General features: G+C 35.4%; 1 protein-coding gene across 1 annotated transcript; it reads left to right on the plus strand.

Annotated features, from left to right (window-relative positions):
• The first annotated feature begins 1330 nt into the window (after positions 1-1330).
• LOC18436395 (WAT1-related protein At3g30340) lies at positions 1331-26006 on the plus strand. The gene is made up of 6 exons (XM_088847784.1): positions 1331-1589; positions 1664-1734; positions 1833-2025; positions 15385-15787; positions 24463-24614; positions 25940-26006. The coding sequence occupies exons 1-6, from the start codon at positions 1381-1383 to the stop codon at positions 26004-26006; spliced, it is 1095 nt and encodes a 364-aa protein (XP_088703910.1). The 5' UTR covers positions 1331-1380.
• Positions 26007-27233: the final 1227 nt, after the last annotated feature.

Genomic DNA, 27233 nt, shown 5'->3' on the forward strand with positions numbered 1-27233 from the left:
TATGGATTCCTAATCTTATATATGGGATGAAAATACAAAGAATTCATATTCCATATTTGGGTCACCATATGGGAATGGTGGTTCCTCTAGAGAGAGAGGGGGGCAAGGCCTCATGTGCATAAGACGCAAAGTTTCCTCTAAGGAAGAAGAGAGGGTTTCCTCTTAGAGAGAAGGGAGCTTCCTATGGATAAAAACATTGCGATGGTAACTTTTGTAGAATTTTGGAAATTGATAGGCTTGTTCTTGAATATTGAGAGGCTTATTTCTTGTAGAGAAGCGGTTCTCATTAAGATTGTGGATTGTTTTCCCTTTTAGTTAGAGAGAAAGTCAATATCTCGTTGTTCTCGCATCTTTATTTAGTGCTGTCGGTAGTGGTTGCCAAAAGTAAAGAGAAGGAAAGGGGAATGCTTTAAAAGGGTTTGTTTTTTGTGGTTTAGAGAGGTAACTCTTTGTTCAAAAATCTTTGATGTAACCTTTATTGGTGTAGTGGATTTCAGTTTGCTGTGGATGTAGCCCTAAAAATGATAAAAATTATTTCTGACGATGAAAAATTATCTAAATACCCCTGAAACTTGTAGGGCCTTTTTGGTCTTTTTTTAGAAATTTTCTTTCTTTTACTAGGTGCCCCATAAAGAAAATGGGATGCCCCCAAATTTTATTTAAAAATATTTTAAAGAAAAAAGTTTAAAAATCAAATAGTATTTTGGCGACGCTATGACACGAGCCATTCTAGCCGCCCATTCGGATCGAACTGCCGAGAAATGGAATTTCATAATTTATGTCTGGGAGGTGTCACATACAAAACTTTCTCTAAAAGAAACATGTAGCCACAAGTAAAGCATATAAGCACTCGAGAGCTGGGCACTATGAGATTATCTTTCTAGAGAAACGTATGAAGTTTTGTAACAAACACTAACTCAGCTCTTGAAAACCAAGGTTCGGTTCTTCACAACCCATGGAAAAATCTATGTTGTGTTGTGCAAATGAATGCACCATTGACTCGTGTAATAGATGTGCTCCCAGCAACCAACATTATGACTAAGCTGGATAGTTCCTTATGACGAAAGACGGCAGCCTTTTTTGAAATGAAAGCAAAGTATCCCACTAATTACATAGTGGTGAATGAAAGCGAACCTATGCTATTAAGATCATGGGAATAAAACATGTGTTGATGTGAGTTAAGATACTCTCACTCTCTTCATTTGTAGGTGACCAGGTACTCAGCCCCCAAAGAAAAGCATAGAAGTAGCAAACTTGGAAGACTAAAACAAGGGTGTAACATAGAGAATTCAATGTTTCTTGCCTCCATTTCTCCTAGAATATAACTTCACATTAGCCCCCTTGATAAAAGCTCAGCCCCATCAAAACCAGAGTTGAGGTATGAGTTCACTGAGAATGATTTCTGAGGCGAAGGAAAATGGAATATGGAAGCCAATTTTGGTTATGGTGGCTGTGCAAATTGTGTTTGCGGGCCTGGATTTACTCGTAAAAGATGTGCTCGACAAGGGAATGAGCCCTTTCATTTTAGTTACATACCGGCAATCTATCGGCGCCATCTTCATAGGCCCCATAGCTTATCCTATTGAAAGGTGACGACTGCTTAATTTTCATTTTCTCATACCATTTTTGTGGTACGGTGATGGAAACTGAACAATGATCACAGGAAAAAGAGGTCCAGAAACAAGATCACTCTTAGCATCTTTCGTCTCCTTTTCGTGAGTGGCATAATTGGGTAAGTAGTAACTGCTATGAAACACTGAAGAAACACGAAAAACCCATACAAATAATAACTCTACCAAATAATAGAGAGTTCTCTCTTGAAGAACTGATAGGGATTCAATTTGATTACTGCTACTTTTATTTATGGCATTGTGGATGCGGACTTAGAAAACGTGTTGTGTGGTTCAGGTCTGCATTTAATCAAATTCTCTTCTTCGTTGGGCTTCAACACACATCGGCAACCTACGCTTGTGCCTTCATTGATTTGGTGCCTGTAGTTACTTTCTTGCTGTCATTACTGTTTAGGTAAGTCAGCTAAAACGCCTTCATTTTAATACTGTAAATGATAAATTCTCTTTTGCTAGACTTGATTCATAAAGGATAAGATTCTATGCAACTGAGGAAAGACCGGAACCAACGCCCACCATTACGAAAATGCAGAAAAAGTTCAGAAAAGGACGAGAGGGTGTTAGCCACATGCTCAAGAGAGAGAAGGCTTTGGCCACATGCCCGAAGGGAGAGAGATCTTTGGCTACATCTCTCTCTATCTTTCACACTTACAAACACGTACACACACACAAGGATCACTCTAATCTCATTTAGGAATTATAAAACCTCTTAGATGCAAAAACATGAATCTCAAAACTTCGATCCTACTTGTGAGAAACTCTGAATACTACTAGAATTCTCTGTATTCAATCGTTATTGATAATTACTAACTAGACACTTATACTTATCAAGAGATCTATACCCATACACCCATACAGATATGTATCTGTACAATATATATATATATATATATATATATATATATATATATATATATATATACACACACACACACGTACGGTAATACTGCCCCTCAAACTCAAGATGCTTTGATACAAAGCAGCTCGAGTTTGAATTATAAGTGGCAAAAAAAGAACTGAGTTTGATCTTCAAGTCTTTAGGTGCAAAGCTTGATCGATAGAAGTAGTGGTCTCCATGCTCAGATTGCTTGAACAACAAGCAAAGATAGCGGCAGATCTCAAGAACAAACCGCCTCAAGAGCAGCCTCACAACCGGGATTGAGTAACAAAAAAACTCGATCAACATCAGACAAACAGGCCTTCGGAACATCCGGGATCGATAAATGCGATCATCAAACAGGAAGCCCATGGAAGAGTCAACAGAAATTAGCAGTGGATCAACAGTTAGACATTTTATTTGGAGTTGAGAACAGTAAAATTTAAAATACATCAGAGAGTCGAAACAAAACTCGACAGAGAGACAGATTAGAGAGTCAAAACACGACTTGGAAAAGAGAAATTAGAGAGTCAAAAACACGATTCGATAGAGAGAAATCAGATAGTCGAAAACACGACTCAATAGAGAGAAATCAGAGAGTCGAAAACACGACTCGGTAGAGAGAAATCAGAAAGTCAAAAACATAATTCGTTAGAGAGAAATTAGATAGTCGAAAACAATACTTGATGGCTGTTTTGCAGATGGTGCAGATTGGCCGGATTCAGAGGCAATTTTTAGAGGTGGATTTAGGGAAGGGTTTTAGATCCGAATCAACTAGGGTATGTCATAAAAGGGGAGGGCAGTAGCAAAGGTTTACAAAACAAAGAAGATTCAAACGTGAGGAGAGACTCATAGTTACCAGTTTCTCTCTCAAAATTTGAAAGAGCTAAAGAAAGAGATGGCTCCAAAGAAGTTGCTCAATGTTTAAACCATAATAGTGAGGGCTCCACCACCGCCAAACACTGGCTTTTTAATAGGACTAAACAAAGGCTGTCACCAACAAAAGAGAATGCTCTTTGCCCCTCAGACAGAAAAAGGGAAAATTAGTAAAAGGAAGTCATGGGCTTTGCGCCATATGAAAAGAGAATTACTGTGTTGCTGTAAGTTGGGAAAGATAAATAGATCAGAGAGAAAGAGATCAGTTAGAGAGAGAAAGAAGAAAGAGATCAATTAGAGAGAGAGAAGTGGGGCATCCAATGTGTAGAGAGAGAGATGAGTTTTTGTTTTGTTTTGAGAGAGAACGGGGAGATATTACTTTAATGGGTATCCAATGGAGAAATGGGACTTTGAAAGAGGCGTGGGATGAGAGAGAGAGTTGCGTCAAAGAAAGTTTGACGTATAGTTCAAACTTTAAACCTTGAAAAGAGATGTGTGTGTGAGAGAAAGCATCATCAAATAAAGTATGATGCACAGTTTAGAGAGAGAAAGCTTGCGGCAGTTTAGAGAGATAGCCGTTTGGAAAAGATAAGAGGCAACGATGAGAGAGATCGAGAGATTTGAGAGTGGAGAGAGACCAAGAGATAAGAGGAAGAGATTTGAGAGATAAGAGAGATATGAGGTTGCGTGTTCGATTCATATCGGGTTCACCATTACCTGGCGCTTTGCAATTTGACCAACTAGACGATCTCCATTCTTTGCGTATGCCACAACAGAAGGTGTGGTCCTCTAGCCCTCAGCATTTGTAACAATTGTTGGCTTTCCACCCTTTATTGCTGCCACTGCTGAGTTTGTAGTACCTAGATCGATGCGGAGCACCTTCTCACATACAACTCTCAAAGGCACAAAACCAGAGTCTTTGTCCTTCCTCTTGCATCTAAGGTTTGGGGTTTTGCAAAAGCCATTATTTAGTTGTGTACCAAAAAATACAGGATTTTGGAGAGATTGTCGGACCCAACTTCTAGAGAGAGAGAGGAAGTAATATTTACACCTTAAAATACTAGGAAGAAATGTAGAGAGAGAACTAGATTTGTTAGCAGAGAGAGAAAGAGACTTCAAGCTTTGAAAGAGAGAGAGGAAGACGCAGATGAAATTTTCGGAACAAATATGATACAACAACAGGGCAGGCGGTCTTGAAATTTTCGGACCTCAGATCTGAGGTCACTGATAAGTCCATTGCTCTGATACCATGTGAGAAACTCTGAATATTGCGGGAACTCTCTGTATTCAATCGTTACTGATAATTACTAACTCGACACTTATAATTATGAAGAGATATATACCCATACGGATATGTATCCGTACAAATACGGATATATATATATATATATATACACACGGTAACACTACTAAAATTGTGTAACTCATAAGCTAGAAACAAAATCAGTGAGTACAAAATTATAATGTAAAAGAAAAAAAGCATAAAACATACATACAATAAGAGCATAAAGATTTATGTAGTTGACCCCAAGGGGCTCCATCCGTGTGCATTATAAAGTAAAATCCACTATGCTAATAATACTTGCATCGTAGATTTTTGAGATACAAAGTTTTCTCTCTAAAGTTACCTCTCTGACCTTCGACAAAACCTAGTCGAACAATCGTTTTAAACTAACTCTCCCTACTAACATCACCCAACGATGTACCATCTTTATTCCGTAGCTAAACTATTGTCCGTGAAGAGAATATTCAGAGCATAGACTTTCTCTGAAAATGGAAAACATGTAAATCTCCATGAGAACTGCTTCTTAATAAGAAACCGACCTCTCACTCTATAGGAGGTACTATCACAATATTTTTCTCTACAGGCAGCTCATTTCTCTCCATGTGGAGGCCTTGTCTCTTATGGACAAGGGGCCATTGCCTCTCTCTATCTTGAGAAAGCCATTTTTCTCATTCCTTATGTATAATGTAAAAAATCCTATAATAGATAAGAATTCTATACATGCCAAATATAACTCAAACTTCAGATGTAACCAATAATCTTAATCTAGTTGAACTTGAATGGGAGAACTAAATTGAAAAACTTATTGATATCAATATTAATATACATCCAATATAACATGGGATTTTCTTATGGGCGCGATTTTTGATATCACCATATCAAACATCTCTCTTTCTCAAAACTGGGGCTAGGGTTTTGGTTGTAGTACCACTTGAGCTCCAGAAAGAGATGGATAATTTGTCCAAGACAGATAGATAGAGAAAGAGATATGAATGAAAAACACTTATAAACACTCTTAAGCGAATTTCTACCGTATTTATCTCATGGCTCCTAACCACATAAAATCCATTATATGTTCACGGTTGTCTGATAGCATTCGAATTTTAATTAATGCTTCTACAAATCAAATTCATCTACAACTTGGAGCATGTACAAATATCTTTTTAAAATATTTTTTAAAAAATAAAATGTCAAAATACTCAACTGGGTTAATTTAGCTATTTTTATTATTTTGATTATTTTTATATTTGATTTAGGTGTGCCTCGCTAAGGCGCACACACCCACATAATTTTAGATTAAGTTGACTTATAAAAAATAATAAAATTTACACTATCAAAAAATTATGACTATTTGATGGATTTTGAATGGTGATAAGTTATGGGAGAAATACTGTAGAAATTCCCTCATGATTATTTCTTTGTGTGTGTGTGTGTGTGTATATATATATATATATATATCGATCGAGAGAGAGAGAGAGAGAGAGAGAGAGAGAGAGAGAGAGAGAGAGAGAGAGAGAGAGAGAATATGAGGTCAACCCACTAGCTGACTGCTATACTTAGGGCCCTATTGAATCTGGATTAATCTAATGGTCATGATCTTTGTAGGAAAAATTGGGCAATTCAAAACGGAATCGCCCAGTTAAGTGGCCGGTTCTAGCTTCTATCGGGTTTGGTGAATTGGCAAGGTATTTTAAAAATATAAAAAAAAAAAAAAAAAGGGATTTTGTTTATAATGCATTTTTTTAATTTCTTAAATTTTTTTTTATCATTTTGGCAAAGATTGGAAATTGTTTTGACCCTTAATGCTTATTTTTACATTTTTCATCTAGTTTGAAAATTTTCAAAAATATCGGTGGGCACAAATGGATATTAAAATCCATTTTTTTCATTAATTTTTTAACTTCATTTAGATGTGATTTGTTTAATCATGCTTTTAATATACATTTCATATTTTATTGGAAGTTTTTTGTATTTTTTTTTCTGAGTTGTATGTTATTAAAAAATAGGTGAATCTAAAAAAAAAAATCAAAAAAATAATTCACAAAAATAAAATAGATCAATATACTCCTAAAAGTTTTGGGGGTATTTGGTTCTATTTAATTTTTATGAATTATTTTTTGAATATTTTTATTATGTACATATTGATGAGAAAAGTGGTTGCCCCAAAATTTATATGATTTAAATTTGTAGAAGTTTACTCTTAAGAATTATATAAAGAATCATTTAAAGTCGATAAATATATTAAGATAAATAGTTACTTTCAACTAGTTAAATCATCTTCCTATGTGATTTTTTGCCTTGCTGGCTAGATGCTGGTTATTCTCTAGAAGAGAGAAGGAGGGCAATTTAATAATAAGGGAATATACCATTTAAGGTGAGGATCAAATTATCACTATTAAAGTTTGGAGTATATAATGACTAGTAATATAGGTGGAATCCCAATCATTAGATCTTCATTGAGTGACTCAAAATACATATCATTATTTTAATATTAATTTTTTTCTATAAATCTGATTAATATTAAATTTTGGATGTATATATACACCTTATAAAAATATAAAAATATTATTTTCAATAATTTAAAATGACCAAATTACCCCTATCATTTTTCAAGGTTATTTTGGTCATTTATTATTTTTGAAAATATTGTTTTATATATTTTTTAATTGTGTAACCTATTTTTTAGTACACACGTCTAAAACTTCATTATTATCCGATTTCTACAAAAACTATTAAAATTCATATAGTGATATGCATTCCGAACCACATGATGAAGATCTGACGGCTGAGATTCCATCTATATTACTATTCATTATAGCTACCCAGTTATTGTTAGCTTTTTCCTAAATTTCGATGGGCTACTTTTTCTTTCTCATTTCAATTAGGTATCTCCTCATTAAAATTAAAAGTTTTCCAAATTGCCCTTGTTCTGAATTCAGAGAGGAATAATAAGAGGTATTTTAGTAATTTGACCCCATAAAGCCTCAAAAGAACGATGAAAATATCCCTAGTTATTCCTCATTACCAATAAGGACCACACAATTGAGGATTAATGAGAAATAATCAGGGTTATTTTTGCTATTTAATACATATAAGATATTTTGGTTCCCAACAAAAAAAGTACCTATAGTTGTTCCTCATTACTAATCCTGAAAGTATATTCTTTATTTGTAATGAGAAGCAACTTGGGTATCTTTGCCATTTGATTGGGGCCTCTTAGGGGGTCAAATTATTGAGATGCCCGTAATGTTTTCTCAATTTCCAATACAAAACAATGCCAATTTGAAGCAATAGCAATTTGAGAAACGTTTAATTTTGTTTTTGGAGATACCTAATTAAAATCAGAATCGAATGTTAAAGTTCATTTCACCGATTAAGTGATTTTGATAGGGTTTCATCGCATTCAATAATATTTGCCCAGATACTAATGGACGGGCCATACAGCATAGCTACTTGTACCAAACATCCTCCACCCAAAACCATACGGAGTTGAGAATTTGTTCCTGCATGGAAAAAAAAGGTACAGGCTGCTTTGCAAGGGATAAAATATTATAGTGAATAAATATGGATGGTCGGTCGATCTCGTATCCGACTAGCCAACAAACTCTCCATTCTTCTCCTAGTGTATAAAATTTATATGTTTCTCCCTGTACAACCGTCCATGACCACTGAGGTGGCCCCAATCACCATGTCACATCTTTACATTAATTTTTTATACAAATTATTTTGAGAACAAAGTTTGGGTGTCCACCCCTTTCTTAAATTCGCACCTATAAAAACTATAAAAAAAAATATTCGCAATAAAATAAAATGACCAAAATACCTGTGAAAGATTCAAGAGATATTTTGATCATTATATTTTATCGAAAACATATTTTTAATATTTTTTTTAGGTGTGCTCCATTAAGATGATGAAACATACCAAATTTCATATTTATATAATTTATATAGAAAATAAAAATAAAATACTCCGATGTATCATATTTAAATCAAAAGGTCAATGACTCCCTTGATCTAAATTTGACGGCTGGATGGCGGTGGGAAGCATATATCTTCTATGCCGTAAGGAAAGTATAGAAACCTTTCCTTGAGTAGTTAAGACAATACTTACTTGTAAACATCACAAAATGTTTCGTCAATAATAAATGGGACAACTTTTCATGTGATGCCACCCTCATGTAAACTTTACATGACCTTTGCTCTCAATCATATGATCTGATTAGCGGCTGATGACTGAGATGGCTTCATTCACAATTATCAAACGGATCAGGAATTTAATTTTTTACTTTATTATTTTATAAATCATTTTGTTATAAACTTTGTGTGTGCATACATCGATAAAAATAATAGTCAAAATATTTCTGATGAGAGAAAATTATCATAATAACCTTGAAACTTGTGTTTTTGGGTCATTTATTTTTATCAGAAATATGTTTTTTCTTTTTTTCCTAGTTATGTCACCACAAATTTTTCAAAAATGTTTGTAGAAATAATTAAAAATCAAACAATTGTGATAGAAGCAATAAAAGCTATGCATTGAAATTGGATGATAGGAAGTAGGGTGGGATGACATATTATCTACATGTAGGCCCACTATATGTAAAGATTTCTCATAACAAATTGTATTAATATTTGAAAAGGTACATAAAGAAACCATTTAGTTTTAATACAAGGAGGTTAGAATCACTATTGTCTGTCTAATTTTAAATTTGGGTGGTTGTAAGCTTGTCATTGATCGGACTCAAAGTTAAAAAAAAATATTTCGAACTTTGTGACACCCCTATATTTCGAACTTTGTGACACCCCAAGCCATCCAATTTCACAAGCAATGGCTAGTAGAAATTATGACCTCCTTATAACAAAAATAAATGGTCTCATAGTATACAATCCCTTAATATTTATAATGTAGCTGCTTACGAGTTTTAGAATGTTCCAAAATTTTTTATAGGAAATTTATACGCGTAGCACCATCCACATATAAAAGAGATGTGATTACTTTTTCCTAAGGGTGCGGTTGGCATACGGATGCATCTGTAGTTGTAGAGGCAAGGTGCACCTTCAAATTTTATCATGGTATATAATTTTGATGTAAAATGTTCTTAGGATTATCTCAAAATCTATTTTTATATCTAATTATAAAATTTTAAATTTAAAAAATGGTTAAAATCAAGTAGATCTATAAACATATGAAAATCTTAAAAATGGACGATGTAGATAATATGCTGTAAAATGTACTATTTCTGAGACTTCAAATCCTTTTCTTTTTCATGGTCATACATTTCGATATCAAGATGATCAATGAAAAGGTTTTTCAACATTAAAACTACGTTTTCCGATAGATTTTTTAGGTGCATCCGTAGTTCTACATTATAAAATTGCATCCTTAGATAAACTTTTTCCTTTTCCTAATAGTCCGACCTTTGATAAATATCAAATGATTGGGAGCCTACACTATGGATTGTTTTATTAATTTTTAGAAAATGAGGTCAAGACGAAAATTTTGGGTTGTGCGAGAATCATCAAAGAGCATGGAATAAAATATAAATTTATTTTTTTACAGAAATTACATAACTAAAATAACTAAAACATTTCGGGAATTTTAGTTAGGAAAAAGTTTATATAGAGCCTAGACTCTAAACAATCAAATTAGAGCCTACCTCAAAACTTCCACGATAAAAAGTTGTTTTGATGCCCAAATATGATCAAATTGATCATCTCGATATCAAGATGCATGGACATAAGAAAAAATGGATTTCAAGTTTTGGAAATAGAGCATCTTGTAATGTATTTTTTTGACCGTCAATTTTCAAGATTTTCAAGCTTTCATAAATTTACTTGATCTACACTATTTTTGAAGCTTCAAATTTTATAATTTGTAGGGATCTCTCGGGAACCCCTTAGCTCGATCAACATCCTCTAACCTCAAGAGCAACATAGAGATTTTCTATCTCTAAAAGTGGAAGTTAACCAACCCAAAACTCATGGGAATACCGCTCCTCTCTCAGAGGTCATGTCTCTCTCTTGGAGACCCATCTCCATATTGAAGATCCATTCTCATAACTCCCAAAGGGGTGATCCTCAAAGGATGGGTATTATGTCATCTTTCACTCTCTTATAAATATATTACATTCTTGTTTTCCAAGAGACTCAAATTTCTATTTCCCATAATACCCTAATTTTTAGAAGAAAATATGGGTATGGTGATTTAACTTTTACCAAACCCAACAATCTCCCCCTTGATAACAAAATCATCATAATTGTCTTGACAACTTTCATTGAATAGATTTCTTGATTTCTTCATACTTGCCTCTATTATGGACTTTTCACAAACATTTTCCCTTCATATTTATCCACCTCAAACTATGGATATTTCTTGATTTCTTCTCACTTGCCTCCATTATGAAATTTTCACAAACAATTTGCTTTCATATTTCTCCACCTCAAACCATGTATCCATAAAACTTCGTCATTCATCTTTTTCTTAATATAAACCTTAGCTCTGTACACACCTTGTGCGCTGATACCAATAGTAAGGATCTCACGGGAACCCATTAGCTTGCGGAACAGGGAATCCCAAACACCGGGATCCCACCCAAGCTCGTGTACATGATTGATGTGAAGTAGATGAATACAACTATAAATCTAGTGTGAGCAATAAAGCAAATATAAAAAGCACATCACAACAAAACACGATTTACGTGGTTCACCCTGTAAGGCTATATCCACGGCCGCATCAACTAGAAATCCACTATCACAATGTAGATTATAGTTTTGGGTTACAAAAAATAATATCTATCTCTAAACATCGGTAAAAGACCATCACTGATCTTCCCTTCTAAACGCTCTCCCGACCGAGCAACACCGTCGATCAATATCCTCTAACCTCGAGAGCAATATACAGATTTTCTCTATCTAGAAGTGGAAGTTAACCAACCCAAAACTTATGGGAATACCACCCATCTCTCAGAAGTCATGTCTCTCTCTCTTGGAGACCCATCTCCATATTGGAGATCCATTCCCATAACCCCCAAAAGGGTGAACCTCAAAGGATGGGTATTATGCCCTCCTTGACTCTCTTATAAAGATATCACTTTCTTGCTTCTCAAGAGACTCAAATTTTTATTTCCCATAGTACCCTAATTTTTAGAAGAAAATATAGGTATGGTGATTTAGCTATGACCAAACCCAACAATCTCCATCTTGATAGCAAAATCATCATTATTGTCTTGACAACCTTCATTGAATAGATTTCTTGATTTCTTCATACTTGCCTCCATAGTTGAATTTTCACAAACACTTTGCCTTTATATTTATCCACCTCAAACCATGAATATTTCTTGATTTCTTATCACTTGCCTCCATTGTGAAATTTTCACAAACACTTTGCTTTCATATTTCTCCACCTGAAACCATGTATTCATAAAACTTTGTCATTCATCTTTTTCTTAATATAAACCTAAGCTCTGTACACACCTTGTGCGCTGATACCAATTGTAGGGATCTCATGGGAACCCCTTAGTTTGAGGAACCGGGAATCCCACACACCAGGATCCCACCATAGATCATATACATGATTGACTAAATGCGCTGTAGATGAAGACAGCTATAAATTGAGTACAAGAAATAAAGAAAACATAAAAAGCACACCATAACAACACAAGATTTACGTGGTTCACCCCGTAAGGCTACATCCACACTCTCGGCAATTAGAAATCCACTATCACAATGAAAATTACAGTTTTACGTTACAAAAGATAATACCTATCTCTAAACATCGGTAAAGACCATAACTGATCTTCCCTTCTAAACTCGCTCTCTCGATCGACCAACACCGTCAATCAACATCCTCTAACCTTGAGAGCAATATAGATATTTTCTCTCTCTAGAAGTAGAAGTTAACCAACCGAAAACTCATGGGAATATCGTCCCTGTCTCAGAGGTTATGCCTCTCTCTCTTGGAGACCCATCTCCATATTGAAGATTCATTCCCATAACCCCTAAAGCGGTGACCCTCAAAAGATGGGTATTATGTCCTCCTTTATTCACTCTCTTTCTTCTCAAGAGACTCAAATTTCTATTTCCTATAACACCCTAATTTTTAGAAGAAAATATGGGTATGGTGATTTAGTTATCACCAAACCCAACAATCTCCACCTTAATAGCAAAATCAGCGTAATTATCTTAACAACCTTCATTGAATATATTTCTTGATTTCTTCATATTTGCCTCCATTATGAAATTTTCTCAAACACTTTGCCTTCATATTTGTCCACTTCAAACCATGGATATTTCTTGATTTCTTTTCACGTGCCTCCATTGTGAAATTTTCACAAACACTTTACTTTCATATTTCTCCGCCTCAAACCATGTATCCATAAACCTTCGTCATTCATCTTTTTCTTAATAAAATCCTTAGCTCCATACACACCTTGTCTGCTAATACCAATTGTAGGGATCTCACGGGAACCCCTTAGCTTGCAGAACTGGGAATCCCGACACCGGAAATCCACCCAAGATCGTGTACATGATTGACTAAATGCAAAATAGATGAATACAACTATAAATCAAGTGTGAACAATAAAGCAAATATAAAAAGCACACCACAACGACACACGATTTACATGGTTCACCCCGTAAGGCTACATCCACAGCCTCGGCAACGAGAAATCTACTATTACAATGAATATTACAGTTTTAGGTTACAAGAGATAATAACTATCTCTAAATATTGATAAAAGACCATCACCGATCTTCCCTTCTAAACTCGCTCTCCCAACCGAGTAACACCGTCGATCAACATCCTTTAACCTCGAGAGCAATATAGAGATTTTCTCTCTCTAGAAGTGGAAGTTAACCAACTCAAATCTTATGCGAATACCACCCATCTCTCAGAGGTCATGTCTCTCTCTCTTGGAGACCCATCTCCATATTAGAGATCCATTCCCATAACCCCCAAAGGAGTGACCCTCAAGGGATAGATATTATGTCCTCCTTCACTCTCTTATAAAGATATCACTTTCTTGCTTCCCAAGAAACTCCAATTTTTATTTCCCATAATACCCTAATCTTTAGAAAAATATATGGGTATGATGATTTAGCTATCACCAAACCCAACATAACTAAACATGAAAATATAATTTAAGGCTCTTTCCAATATTGAAACCATATTTCTAGACACTAATTGAAGGTGAGCTTTAATTTGATTGTTTAGAGCCTCACTCTGTACCACCGCACACTTTTAGTTATCTTATTTTTGTCCAATTATTTTTTAATTAATTTACCCTCATGCCCGCTTTTTTTTTTCCTCACTTAATTTTTTTCAAAGAACCCTCTCTTTAGACATTCAAGGTACAAGTTGATAATAACTTTAGATCGCAGTTCTGAACAATATTTTTCGAGCACATGCACTATACTTTAGTAGGAGCATATTATACATCTACTCCGTCAATAAATAAAAAAACCAACTTGGGTGGATTTTTTTAATCAAAATTTTAGTAGCCACTTAAGAATCACTAGATGATTATTTACAAAATAAAACTTTTGAATTTTGAGTTTTTTGACACTTAGATCTTGTCCTTCAAAAATTGGAAGGTCTTTATTCAATCTTGAGATATTATATGTTTATGTGTTTCTAGTACATGGAGAGTTCAAGTTGGAAATGTTTGCTACTGAGGTATGTCAATGGGTGAAATCATACCCCAAAATTTACAATCCAAAAATTACTTCTATATTAGGTTTTACTCAAGGGAATAATTGGCATTTTATACTCCCGTTTGTGACTATGGAACTTCGTGGTCCAAAACCAAGTTTTGTTGAAATGTTTTGAAACTTTAAGGTCCATAGTCATTTGTCAAGTTGACATTTTTTAAATTCTTTCCATCAATATTTTGACTCTTGACTTTGGAGCTTCAAGATCTGAAGTTACTGTAGGGCCATTTAGGGAAAATATAATAAAAAAGAATAAAGGGTATTGAATGTAATTTTCCCCCCTCCCCAGGTGTTGGGGTGGGTGGGATTTTCATAAAAACATAACTTTAGGGAAATATAAGCATTTTCTCTATTTTTAGATATTTTTATAGGTAGGTGAATCTAGAGGTGAAGTCTGATCTGAATGAAAGGCAGAGGGATAACACCTCTTGAATAGAACAAATAACAATGTTTCTTATCTCAGTTGTCAGATCTTAATCGATCAGTTTAGAGTATGTATAAGTATTTCGATTATTTTTTAGTATTATTTTTATACATCATATTGAGCCTAAATTTTGGATGTATACATGAAATATTAACATGTTTATATTAATGCACATACAAAAGTGGGAATTCTATGGAAAAACAAATATTCCATGTCATTGTCAACAACATTATTTGTTCGGGAATGTATACAATGTGACCATTTACTTTTGATACAAGGTCACAATTACTTACAAAACATCCGATGTGAAATGTGATAGCTTAGATGTATGACAAAGTTCAAGAAATTTTTTTTTGAAGTTTGAGTTTGGTGATGGAATAAATGCAGCCATCTAATTTCACATCAAATAGTCAAAATTAATTGTGACCACGTTGTACTAAAGATAAATGATCTCATTATACACTTTTCTTATTTGTTTTGTTGCAGGAAGAATAAAAATATTGGATCATATCTAGAGTTCACAACACCTCTAATTTCTTTATGCAGTCCCCAAAATCACTTAGGAGCTTGTCCTATGTTTTTGTAGGTTAGAAAGTATTAACCTGAAAAGCAAAGTGGATATTGCAAAGGCCGTGGGCACGCATGTGTGCGTGGCTGGTGCGACGCTATTCATGCTCTATAGAGGCCGGATCTTTACCTTGTGGCATGGGAACATGGGGCTACAATACCACAACTACCAGCTCAGCATGGTGCAGTCAGAGAACAGGACCCTAGGCTCCATGGCTCTTGTCGGTGGCTGCATATGCTGGTTGGCAAGGTACATCATAGAGGCAAAGATTGACACAAGATACCCGCTTAAATACACTACCAATGCGTTCATGTCCTTGTTTGGTGCGATTCTATCAGCTATACTGACATTATCAGTTGATAGAAAGCCTTCTTATTGGGCTTTGAAAGGCCACATGGAGCTCATCACTATTATTTATTCGGTAAGTAGTCTCCTTCATTGTTTTTAGACATCCTAACTTTATCATCATAATCTAAACCTTATCTCAACTATCTAGGGTCGGCTAGAAACCCCACATAATGTGTAGGGTCAGCATACTTTCATGGTCCAACAAATCCTAAAAAAATTATTAGTAGAGAATTGTTTTACTCCAAATTCCGCACAGACACTATCTTAAAAAAAAGACCAAGCTAACAGATCAAATTTGAGAAAACCTTAGAAAATGTGTCTCCTTACAAGAGAGAAAAGATTGGTTCTTCACTTTAGATAAAAGTCATCAAGAATTTAAAAACCAATTTTTTATTTTTGAAAGGTTCGTCTTTTGATGTTGAGAATAACAATAGCATATGAGGTCAAACAAATTTCTGAGATAATTTTGTGGAATTTGACTAAGCAGTGTGTATAATTAAGGGAAAATTATAGATATCCCCCAAAATCAACTTTCTAGACAATCCTACCCTAGAATGCCTTTTGTATCACACCCTAGACCCCAACACTGTATTTTCTTGTATTAACTCCCCAGTAAAAAAATCAATAACATTGGAACAAAAATACTTTTTTCCTCTCTCTTCTCTCTCTTTCTCTCTCTTCCCACACTCTCTCACTTTTTCTCTACAACTCTCTCAACACACTCTTCCCTCATGATTTTCGGTGTCTTTATAACAACCCTTTCTCTCTACCCACACTCTCTCACTTTTCCTTTACAACTCTCTCTACGTACCCTCTCTCCTCTTTCTCTCTCTACCACCCTCTCTCTCTCTCTCTCTCTTTCCCTCTACCCGCCCTCTCTCTTTCTCTCAAACTGCCCTCTATCTCTACCTGCCATCTCTCTTTCTCCACCCACCCTCTCTCTACCTGCCATTTGGATTGGCAGTCGTTGTGCTGGACCAATGTTCCAGAGTGCTTATAATGTGGTCCGGCACCCGTTGTACCGGATCAGTTTTCCAGAGTGCCTATAATGCAATTGGGCACCCGTTGTGTCAGACTAGTGTTCTAGAGAATGCCTATAATGTGGTCCAGTACATTTGGTGTAGGATTGAAATTTTTTTGTAGTCTGACACGTTTTTGTCTTGGACGACAAAAAAAAAATTGGTCGGGCATCCATTGTGTCGGACCAGTTAGAATTCCAGAACACAAATTGAGAGAGAGAGAGAGAGAGAAAGAGAGAGAGAGGGTAACTATAATTTTGGGGGCTATCTATAATTTTTGCAATAATTAAATGCACTTGAGAGAGAGAGAGAGAGAGAGAGAGAGAGAGAGAAACTATAATTTTGGAAGGTACATATAATTTTTCTATAATTAAATGCACTTGAAAATACAAGGTTAATATCATAATGGGTTGTGTATGTGATCTTATTTTTTAAAAGTTACTTTTTGTGGCGGTTTTGTCATTATGTAAGGGTGTATGAGTAATTATTACTAAAGGATAATACGTACTTTTATCGTATTTATAAGGACAAAGTTAAAACATTTACTACACGACAGAGGTCTCCACTTTTTATTGTTTTAATTTTTCAATTTACTTTTTATTCCCTAATTTTTAAATATTTTTATTCGCTGGTTCACTTGTTCGGATCGCCACTCCAAACTGTTGATCTGCCAAACCGACTGATTTCGAGCTATTTAGGTCACTGGTTCGTATTTTTAAACCTTGGTTGCCATGATTCTATACTTGATGTTCAAATCCTAGAGTTGTTAGAATCAATGCTATGTATTTGGGACCAAGGCCCAAAATTTCTTGCTTGTAGCTAACTATTAGTCAATCGGAGTGGGCTTAAGTTAGCCCAAGGGCTAGTCGCACGTAGCCCACTTGCATCTCTACCTTAATTTTTTTCTTTTTTTTAGCATTAACTTCCATTAAAAAAAAGTAAAGCTTAGAGTTACAGTTCTTACAAAGAACGTAACAAAAAAAAAGGCAAGGGGAAAAGGGAGAGAGGAGAGGGAAGAGAGGAGGGAGAAGAGGAAGGGGAGGGAGAAAGGGAGAAGAAGAGGGGGAGAGGGAAGAGAGGAGAGACAAGAGGAAGGGGAGGGAGAAAGGGAGAAGAAGAGGGGGAGGGTTAAGAAAGAAGGTGAGCTAAGGCATCTGCAGCGCCATTTTTCTCTCGGTTAATATAACAGAAGAGAACCTCTTTTCCTAGAATAGCCAGCTAGATTTCGTCCATAACAAAAGTCCAATGCCAAAGAGTGGAAATGGGGTGCTCACACCAATTTATCACATTTGTAGAGTCTCCATCAATAATAATCTGCCACTGGTCATCATTGAATCTTGTCACTCCTTCCCTAGCTGCCCAGAGTTCAGCTTCATTAATATCACAAAATACCAGTGAGCCGCTGTAGGAGAAGATAGTTTCACCAGGGTGATTGCGCAAAATCCCCCCAAACCTGTGATCTGACGAAATTAAGTTTCAACCATCCTGTAGGGGGCAGAGAGTAGCAGGTAGATTTGATAACTTCTTAGGTGTGAGAAGTAAGAGATCAGATAACCTCGAAATGAATAGCTCTTTGGGATAGCAAGTGAGGTTCATGAGGGAATGAGCCCAATGAATTGTTCCTCTCACAACTTGTTATTTGATGAAGTTGGCATCGTTTGCCTCTCCTTCGAAACTTCGTAAATTCATCTCCTTCCAAACAAACCACAAAATAGCAACTACCAGGATCCTCCACAACCCTTTATAGGGAATGGGGGTTGGAAAATCATTGACAAGAAACCATGTAGTCTTTCTGGCATAACCCATTTCCAATTCGATAGGGCAGCAACCCAATTCCAAATAGAACTTACAAAAGAGCAATGGAGGATGAGATGATTGCCATCCTCTGTGTCCAGCTTACATAAAATACATACATTCACCAATATCTTCCCACTTTTTCTATGCTGGTCCGTTAACACATTTTCCTACTCCAACAACCACAAGAAAGCTCTGACTCTAAGAGGAACCTTAATAGACTACATCTTGGTCAATCAATTTATGGGGTTGAAAACTGTCATTATTGAGTTCATTATAGAGGGATTTGACAGAGAAAGAGCCATTTGTTGTTAGTTCCCATTTGAATCCATCATCCCTTCCAGGGAACAAAACAAAAGAGTCCAACATCTATAAGAGAGACATGTATTGTTACTTAGTAGTGAGATCTATTCTTCTATTTCTCAAAACAATATTCCAAATGCAACCTGTGCCTTCTCCATCCACCATTTCTTATACTGTCGCTTTTTTAGACACGACGAGCTTAAAGAGTTCTGGTTGACTTGCTTTGAGAGGCATATTCCATAACCATTTCATTAGCCAGAACTTTGTTGAATGACCATTCTCAATCTTTTTTCTAGCATATGTCAGGAAGAGTCCCCTAACTGAATCGATCCCTTTCCATATAGAGGAAGCTGACCTGTCTATAAGTAATCTTTTGGTAAACTGCCCAGCTTGGTCAACTCCAATTTGGCCAGGATTATATCTTGCCATTGCATTCTGGACTCTGAACGAACCCTCCACCACTATTTTGTTAGGAGTGTATCATTGAAGTGTTTTAGCCTCCGAATACCTAAACCCCCTCTCCCTTAGGACGACAAACACTTTCCCATTTAACCAGGTTGTACTTATGCTGCTTTGAGGAGCCACTCTATAAGAAGTACCTCATCAATTTTTCCAATTTATTAAGTACTGCAGCAGGAACTCTGAAGAGGGAGAGAAAATAGATTGGCAAGTTAGCCATTGTAGAGGTTATCAGGGTAATCCTTCACCCAGATAAAGATATCTGCTTTTCTACCCATCCGGTTTGTGTTCTGCTCTCTGGATGAGAGGATCCTTGGTAGTTATAGGCAATCTCCCATTAATAAGTGGAACCCCCAGGTAGGGTGAAGGGAGGAACTTGAGACCACATCCTAACCATGCTGCCCATCTTCTCAAATCCTCATTTCTACAGTTTATCCCAATGAGTTTAGACTTAGATAAATTTATCTTTGCCCCTTAAATCAGCTCATAACACTTACGAAACAACTAGATACTCTGAATCTAACCAATAGGGACATCAGATAACAAGAGGGTATCATCAACATATTGGAGATGGGATATAGGATTCCCATAGCCTCGGATCTTCCATCCTTTAATAACATTGGCCTCAATAGCATTCCTCATCATAATGCTAAAAGAATCTCCTATCAAAGTAGATAGATATGGGGGCAGAGGATCTCCCAGTTTATGTCCTCTTGTGGCCCTGAAATAACCGCAATCCATGTCATTGATTAAGACTGGGAAGTGAGATGAAACCAGACATCCCTTAATCCACCGCCTCCATCTTAGTCAAAATCCCATTAGTCTCATGAAGTCATCTAAATATCTCCACTCAACTCGACCATAAGCCTTTTCAAAATCCAATTTTCACATAATCCTTGAACCACTTTGACTCCTATTTGAGTGGATCACTTCATGAGCAATCAAAATACCATATGTAATATGTCTTCCTTTAATAAAGGCTGATTGGGGGCCTTGTACAACCTTGGTGATGGCTTTTTTCAATTTATTGGCAAGGACTTTAGCTTATATCTTGTACACCGAAGTCAGAAGACTGATAGGCCGAATATCTTGTAAGGTTTCTATCTGATGTTTCTCAAGTACAAGGGTTATAAAGATGGAGTTCAGAGCTTTATTCATAGTAGCATTATTGTAGAATTCATCAAAGAAAAACAATTAAGTCTTCCGTCGTTATGTCCCAGAATTCTTCAAAGAAAGAAACTTGAAATCCATCAAGACATGGGACTTTATCTCTGGGAAGGGAAAAAACTGCTTCCCTAATTCCTTTCATCGTGAAAGGTATCTCCAAGTGTGATTCAGTTCCAGTTTCTACTTGTTTGAAAAGTAAGGTCTTCTGTTGAAAAAGGAAGCCTTTCATGAGAAGAAAAGGCTTTCTCAAAGAATTGCACGATGTAAGACTCCCTACCCTCTCGGTCTCCCTCACTGATACAAGGGATAGTAATACCATCCAAGTTATTAGTTCTTCTAGAATTTACAATAGCATGAAAGTATTTGGTGTTGTTGTCCCCATCCTTAATCCATTTTGATCAAGACCTTTGATACCATAATATTTCCTGAGCCTTTAATTTTTTATTAAATTCGTATCGTATCAAGTCTCTAGGAGCCTTTTGATCTGGGGTAAGGTCCCCTTGTGACTGTTCTAATTGGTTTAGAGCATTGAGACGTCTCTCAAATTGATTTACTCTTGCTGTTATATGCCAAAAATTCATGTTAGCCCAATCTTTTAGCCTGTGATTTAGCACCATAAGTTTTCATGCCAAAACGAATCCACCGCATTCTTGAACAATTGTGTTTTGCCATACCAAAAGCACTTCCGAGTGCAAAGTTTTGTTTTCCAACCACATGAGTTCAAATCTAAATGGTGATGGCTCAAAAGAGCCTCCAAGAATATCTAGTACCATTGGAGCATGATCTGAGGATGTGTGGTAATACTTTGACAAAGGCTTTTGGGAAGAGAGAGTCCCAGCTGTTATTAATAAAACTGATCTATTCTTGAAAGCAGGGGTTTACTATTTGGATGGATATTGTATACACTAATTGTTATGGATACCAAAAACGTACAATTATTGTACGCAACATTCTCAAGTTGCTACCATTGCAACATATGGTGGATGTTGCATACACTAATTACACCTTTCTAGTGTCCATAACATAGTGGTCACAATTATTTTTGTCCCTTCAATTTCAAAATCGGTGGTTGTAAGAGTGTCATTGGATAGACCAAAGTTCCAAAAAAGAATTATCGGACTTCGGGACTCACCTAAGCCATCCAACGACCTCTCGACAAAGGAATGGACAAAAAGGAGCAGAGAACATCTAATGCGTGGGAATAATTGTGACTTTCATGTACAAATCATAAACGGTCTCTACATGGACAATCCCTACAAATCAGAAACGGTCTCTACATGGACAATCCCTTAATCTAATGAATGTCTACAAAATGGACTTTGACGAACAACACATGAGCGGTCTTCGTGCTCAAATGTTGCAATTGCATGTTATTCTATATTCTTTTTCAAAAGGAATAGGACCTGCATTTTTCTCTATCACGCATCATGCAATCCATTGTTACCGCTAATGTCAAATGAAGCCTAAACTATGTTGGGGGACATTATGAGATGGGAAAAGCCATTTACCAATTTTATCGTATGTTCCCGAATGTAAAATGGGAAAAAAAGTTCATTTTTTTTAGATACGAATATATCCAGTCCCTCACACTAATTTGATGAGAATTAGAGTAAAATGGAAAAAAAAAATGCATTTTTTTTAGATACAAACATATCTAATCCCTCACACTAATTTACTAAGAATTAGTAGTGGCAATTGGGTTGGGTAAACATGCCGATCGAGCGGATCGATCTGAACTGGGTTCGGGTTCAGGTCCAAGAAGCGACCAGGTTGAAATGACTTGTTGGGGTTGAACCCACTATACACGTTTGGTATATATAAGAATGAAAAGCATAAAATAATTTTTTCTATTCTTTTCTTTCTAGACTCGGTCCAAATCTGATGCCGTGAGTCAGGTCTGTGTCGAAATGACTTGGACCCAACCTGTGGTCGAGTCCATGTCATTATGTATTTATTTATGTGATGTTGTTTATATAAGGTTGCAATCTCCAAAACAATCATTTCATTTACAATCATTTCATTTGGACATTATTAAACGGTGGCGCATCTTTTAAAATAGTGGCTCACAAAACACAATCTATTCTCAAACTTTTAATATTTGTAATTTCTAAAAACCTTTATTTGAAATTCTTGGTTTAATATTTGTAATTTCTAAAAAAAAGTTATTTGAAATTCTTGGTACTGCAAGAAGAATGGTAGAATGTCCGGCCGCTCTCCTTGTTATTGGGTAGTCATATGACCCACTTTTATGGCCCACCACATGTGACCATCTTTTATGGCCTGCCTGCCACCATGAACCTTCCAAGTTCAAATCTTTCTATAGCCTTCTTCTTATGAACCTCAAACACGCCAACCTTGTCATCCTATCGAATTTTGTCTCTCTTTTGTGGATTTATTAAGTCTCTCATCTCTACCCCGTACGTCCTTTAATTATTTGGAAGGATAATGATCAAGGTCTCTTATTCCCATATATGTCCCATAACCAAGGCAATTTCTCTCTAACCTAAAATATAAAGGGAAAGTATGGAATATGACCATCTACCTTTGATACAAGGTGGTCACATTAATTTTGATCATTGGATCTAAAATTGGGTGATTACAATTATTTCATTGACAAAACTCAAACTTCAATTTTTTTTTTTCGAACTTTGTAACACATCCAAGCTATCAAATTTCACATCAAATGGTTGTAAGGAATTGTAACCACCTTATACCAAAGATAAATGATCTCATTGTATACAATCCCAAATATAAATAACTTTTAGTATTGTGCATTACCACCTCTCTCTCTCTCTCTCTCTCTCTCTCTATCTATCTATATATATATATATATATATATATATATATATATATATATATATATATATATATATAAAGTGAGACCATTTATCTTTGATACAAGGTAGTCATATTAATCTTGATCATTGGATGTGAAATTGGGTGGCTACAATTATTTCATAGACCAAGCTCAAACTTGTAAAATTTTTTTTTTCGAACTTTGTGACACATCTAAGCTATCAAATTTCACATCAAATGGTTACAAGGAAATGTGACCACCTTGTATCAAAGGTAAATGGTCTTATTGTATATATATATATATATATATATATATGCTGTGAGCCAGTGGGCTCATTGGAAAAAATGAACCCAACAGTCCAGATTGATTCTAGGTCGATCTGACGATCACAGATGTCCGGTAGTATTTGAATTTTAATTTTTTTTTTACGAATCTAAATCACTTGAAATTTGGAACGTGTGTACATAAAAAATAGATGAATCTTAAAAAAATATCAAAAATATTTTTACATGAAATAAATTGATCAAAATACCCTCAAAATATTTTAGGGGTATTTTGGTCTTTATTTTTCACGGATTATAATTTTTTATATTTTTATTAGGTACGGCTTTATGAGAAAAACACATGCCTAAAATTTCATGTGATTTAGATTTTTAAAAAAAAAAAATAAAATTCAAATACTACCGGACATCCGTGATCGTCAGATCGGCCCAGATTCAATCTGGGCCGTTGGGCTTATCTTTTCATGTGAGCTAGTGGGCTCACCTAAGCTTTACCTTGATATATATATATATATATATATATATATATATATATATATATATATATATATATATATATATATATATATATATATAAAATGCTGAGATTAGCCCATTAGGTCATATCAATATATGTGTTCCTATGAGCCCAACGGTTTAGATTGAATCTAAGCCGATCTGACGGTCACAACCTCATTTTGTATTTTAATTTTAATTTTTTTTTTACAAATCCAAATAATTTAAAATTTTAAGCGTGTATTCTTCAAAAACAGGAGAATCTAATAAAAATATCAAAAAAATAATTTGCAAGAATAAATTGACAAAAACGCCAGTTTATCAATATGCTTTCCTTCTTTTATTCTATGATTCTAGGTTCCCTGCAACATGAAAACATAAATTAATCTACTCATCTACACATGAACAATATAATATGGTTTTTAAATTACAGGGAGTGGTTGCCTCGGGTCTAGGTTTCATATGGATGGCATGGTGCGTGGAGCAAAGGGGTCCGGTCGTTTCAGCAGCATTCACCCCCCTTATTCAACTCATAGTTGCTGCTGTAGATCTGCTAGGGCTTAGAAAGAAGCTGTATCTAGGAAGGTTGATACATATCCTAGTTTTTCTCTTCAACTATAATGTTTCTCTTCACCTTTCTAATTTTCCAAAGAAAACTTATGCACTACTTGGCATGAAGAGATGGCATCATGGTGGGTTGAAAACCATTTTTAATATGCACTAACAAGGGGTGCCAAAGGGGTCAGGTTGACCCTTTTACTCAAAGGGTCGACCAAACATGGGTGTGGGTCTGGATCTCGATAATGGACTAACAATCTCCTCAATATACGAAAATTAAGATTAGAAAGATAATGATGGATGTATTTATTAAATAATTAGTATCTAATAAAAAAACACATTTGTTATTTGGCAGTAGATATGAGAAATGGTTCGGGTTGAGCCACGGACTAACAAAAACCTAGTCAGGTCGGGCCTGGGTTCTAGTCGATATGGATCTGACCTGGCCCATTCCCTGTGTCTTAGAACTTTGTTAGTACAATACCCTTATCTTTTACTATAAATTTGAACTTTGCCGTCATAAAGATAGTGTACCCCTCGTCATTAGTTATATTTCCACATCCGGCCTTATTTAATTAGCAAACTACCACAAAATGTGAAATTTTTTGAACGACACGGTTTTAATGGATCTAGTGACTCGTATGTAAAAATGCATCCTCTCTTCGAAATCTATTTTTGAGACGAATTTTAGTCTCGTTGTTTTTAGTAATATATAATCCCTGACATGGTTATTAATAGTCAAAATATATTCTAGGAGGTAGAGATGTCCGTTCACTCCCTCAAATAAAATCCCACCTAAAACTAATTTTAAGATCTCAATTGGTAATATAATCTATTCAACCCACGTATTTACCTTAATAATTTTTTTTATTAATTATACGCTCTATGCACTTGAAAAAAAAGTTATTTCTTGATATTGAGTAGAGGCTATCCAATTTATAAATAATGAGCTCTAAGCGTTAGAAAACTTAAATTTTTTTTTGAGAATAATCATTTACTAGTTCTTAGGTGTTTCCCAAAATTTCAGATTAAAAAACTCATATCAATAGTTCTTCTTACCAAAGGAATAGAAGTAACTGAAGTAAACTTCTCTCCTAAGGGAACATAATATACGTGCTCTTATGAATATGTAAAAGATAAATAACTATTAAAGACTAAAAAATGATAGTACTATGAGGAATAATTTTAGACCCTTGTTTTTTGTTTTTTTGTCGAGGGACCATCACTTCACATCCATCTTTACAATGCTGTTACATGTAAGACTACGTCACTAAATGCATAATTCACCTTTTTTTTTTTTTTTTTAAACCCATTCTAACATTAACATTTATATTTTCAACTATGAATAATAGATTTACTAGCAATGTTGTTGCATTTTTTAAAAGGCTAGTTCTTTGTAGTATGTTGCTGGTTATGTAATGGTGCATGTCTGATAATCACTAAAAAAAAAAAAACACAGTACTTTTGTCATCTGTATAGTGAAACGTTTACTAAAAAACAAAGACATTGTACTAATAATGATCCACGGTACTACCTTCACTTATTCCATCTTTCATTGTGCAGTTTGCTTGGATCGATATTGATAGGTGGCGGGTTGTACTGTTTGTTGTGGGGGATAAACAAGGAGAAGCAAGGCTGCTGCTGCAGCTTCTCTACCAATAATGTCCGAGCCGCCGCCGCCACCACCACCACCACCACTACCACCACAAATGAGGAAAATGCATCCAATGCCATCTAAATAGTTGGCAAAATGCCTTGCTGTACTCTGTGAATAAGCACATTCTTCCTGCTCCATTCTTTTCCTAACTCCATGTTCTTTAAATATTTGTATTCTACTTTCACTGCATAGTTCTTGTCATCCTTGTCCCAAAGTTGAGGGCCTCATATACATTTAGAGCAAACATCTATAAAGTGTTTGTTTATCATATACTTGTTATATCAAACCTTGATTATGTAAAATCTTGGTTACTCAAGTAGGACTTATTTGGATGGTTTTGAATGGTACCCAAGTTATGCAAATCTCATGTTTGGATCATCTTTTATCCATAACCTAGTTTGCTATTAGGGGTCGTTTTGTACTGGTGAAAGTTTGCCAAGAAAGTATTTACATGAAAAATATTTACATATGCAAACAATTTACAGGAAAATGATACTTAAGCATGCTTTTTCCCATGTTTGACAAACATCATTGGAAACATGCACGTAGAGCGAGAACACATCCAACTTAAAAATTTAAGAAAGTTTCTCTCTCAAATTTTTTTGAGATAGTTTATCTCTCTAAAAAATGGATAAGGGCATTCGGGCCGTCGAGGCATGGCATGTTGCGAAACCTTGTGTGACACATGGCACCTTGCGTGGCCCTGGCCTAGGGGCAATTTTGTAATTTTCCTATATTATCTTTTAAGTCATCTAACTTTTGATCTGTAGGTCCGATTTGAGTGATTCATAAATCGTGGAAAAGATCTTGGGGTCTACAATGTTTTGGGATAGGGTTTTGGATGGTTTTTGGACAATGTAACTGGGTCTAGGTATTCCAAGGTTCACTAGGGTTTGTGTGGTCTTAGAGTTCGGAATCAAGGTTTTTAGGAATTCACTTAGCCAAAATTTCTAGGGGGTTGTTATCTAAGGTTAGGAAAATCATGGAAT

The sequence above is a fragment of the Amborella trichopoda genome, chromosome 9 (assembly GCF_054954075.1).
Source record: "Amborella trichopoda isolate Santa Cruz 75 chromosome 9, AtrichopodaSantaCruz75HAP2 v2.0, whole genome shotgun sequence".
Classification (NCBI taxonomy): domain Eukaryota; kingdom Viridiplantae; phylum Streptophyta; class Magnoliopsida; order Amborellales; family Amborellaceae; genus Amborella; species Amborella trichopoda.

What these genes read in the sequence shown, in the direction of transcription:
- LOC18436395 (XM_088847784.1), top strand. Translation starts at nt 1,381, where the DNA reads ATGAGTTCACTGAGAATGATTTCTGAGGCGAAGGAAAATGGAATATGG. An exon ending in CGTGAGTGGCATAATTGGGT is followed by an intron (nt 1,735 to 1,832) that starts AAGTAGTAACTG and finishes AAGAACTGATAG; the next exon opens with GGATTCAATTTGATTACTGC. An exon ending in AAGAAGCTGTATCTAGGAAG is followed by an intron (nt 24,615 to 25,939) that starts GTTGATACATAT and finishes TATGAATAATAG; the next exon opens with ATTTACTAGCAATGTTGTTG.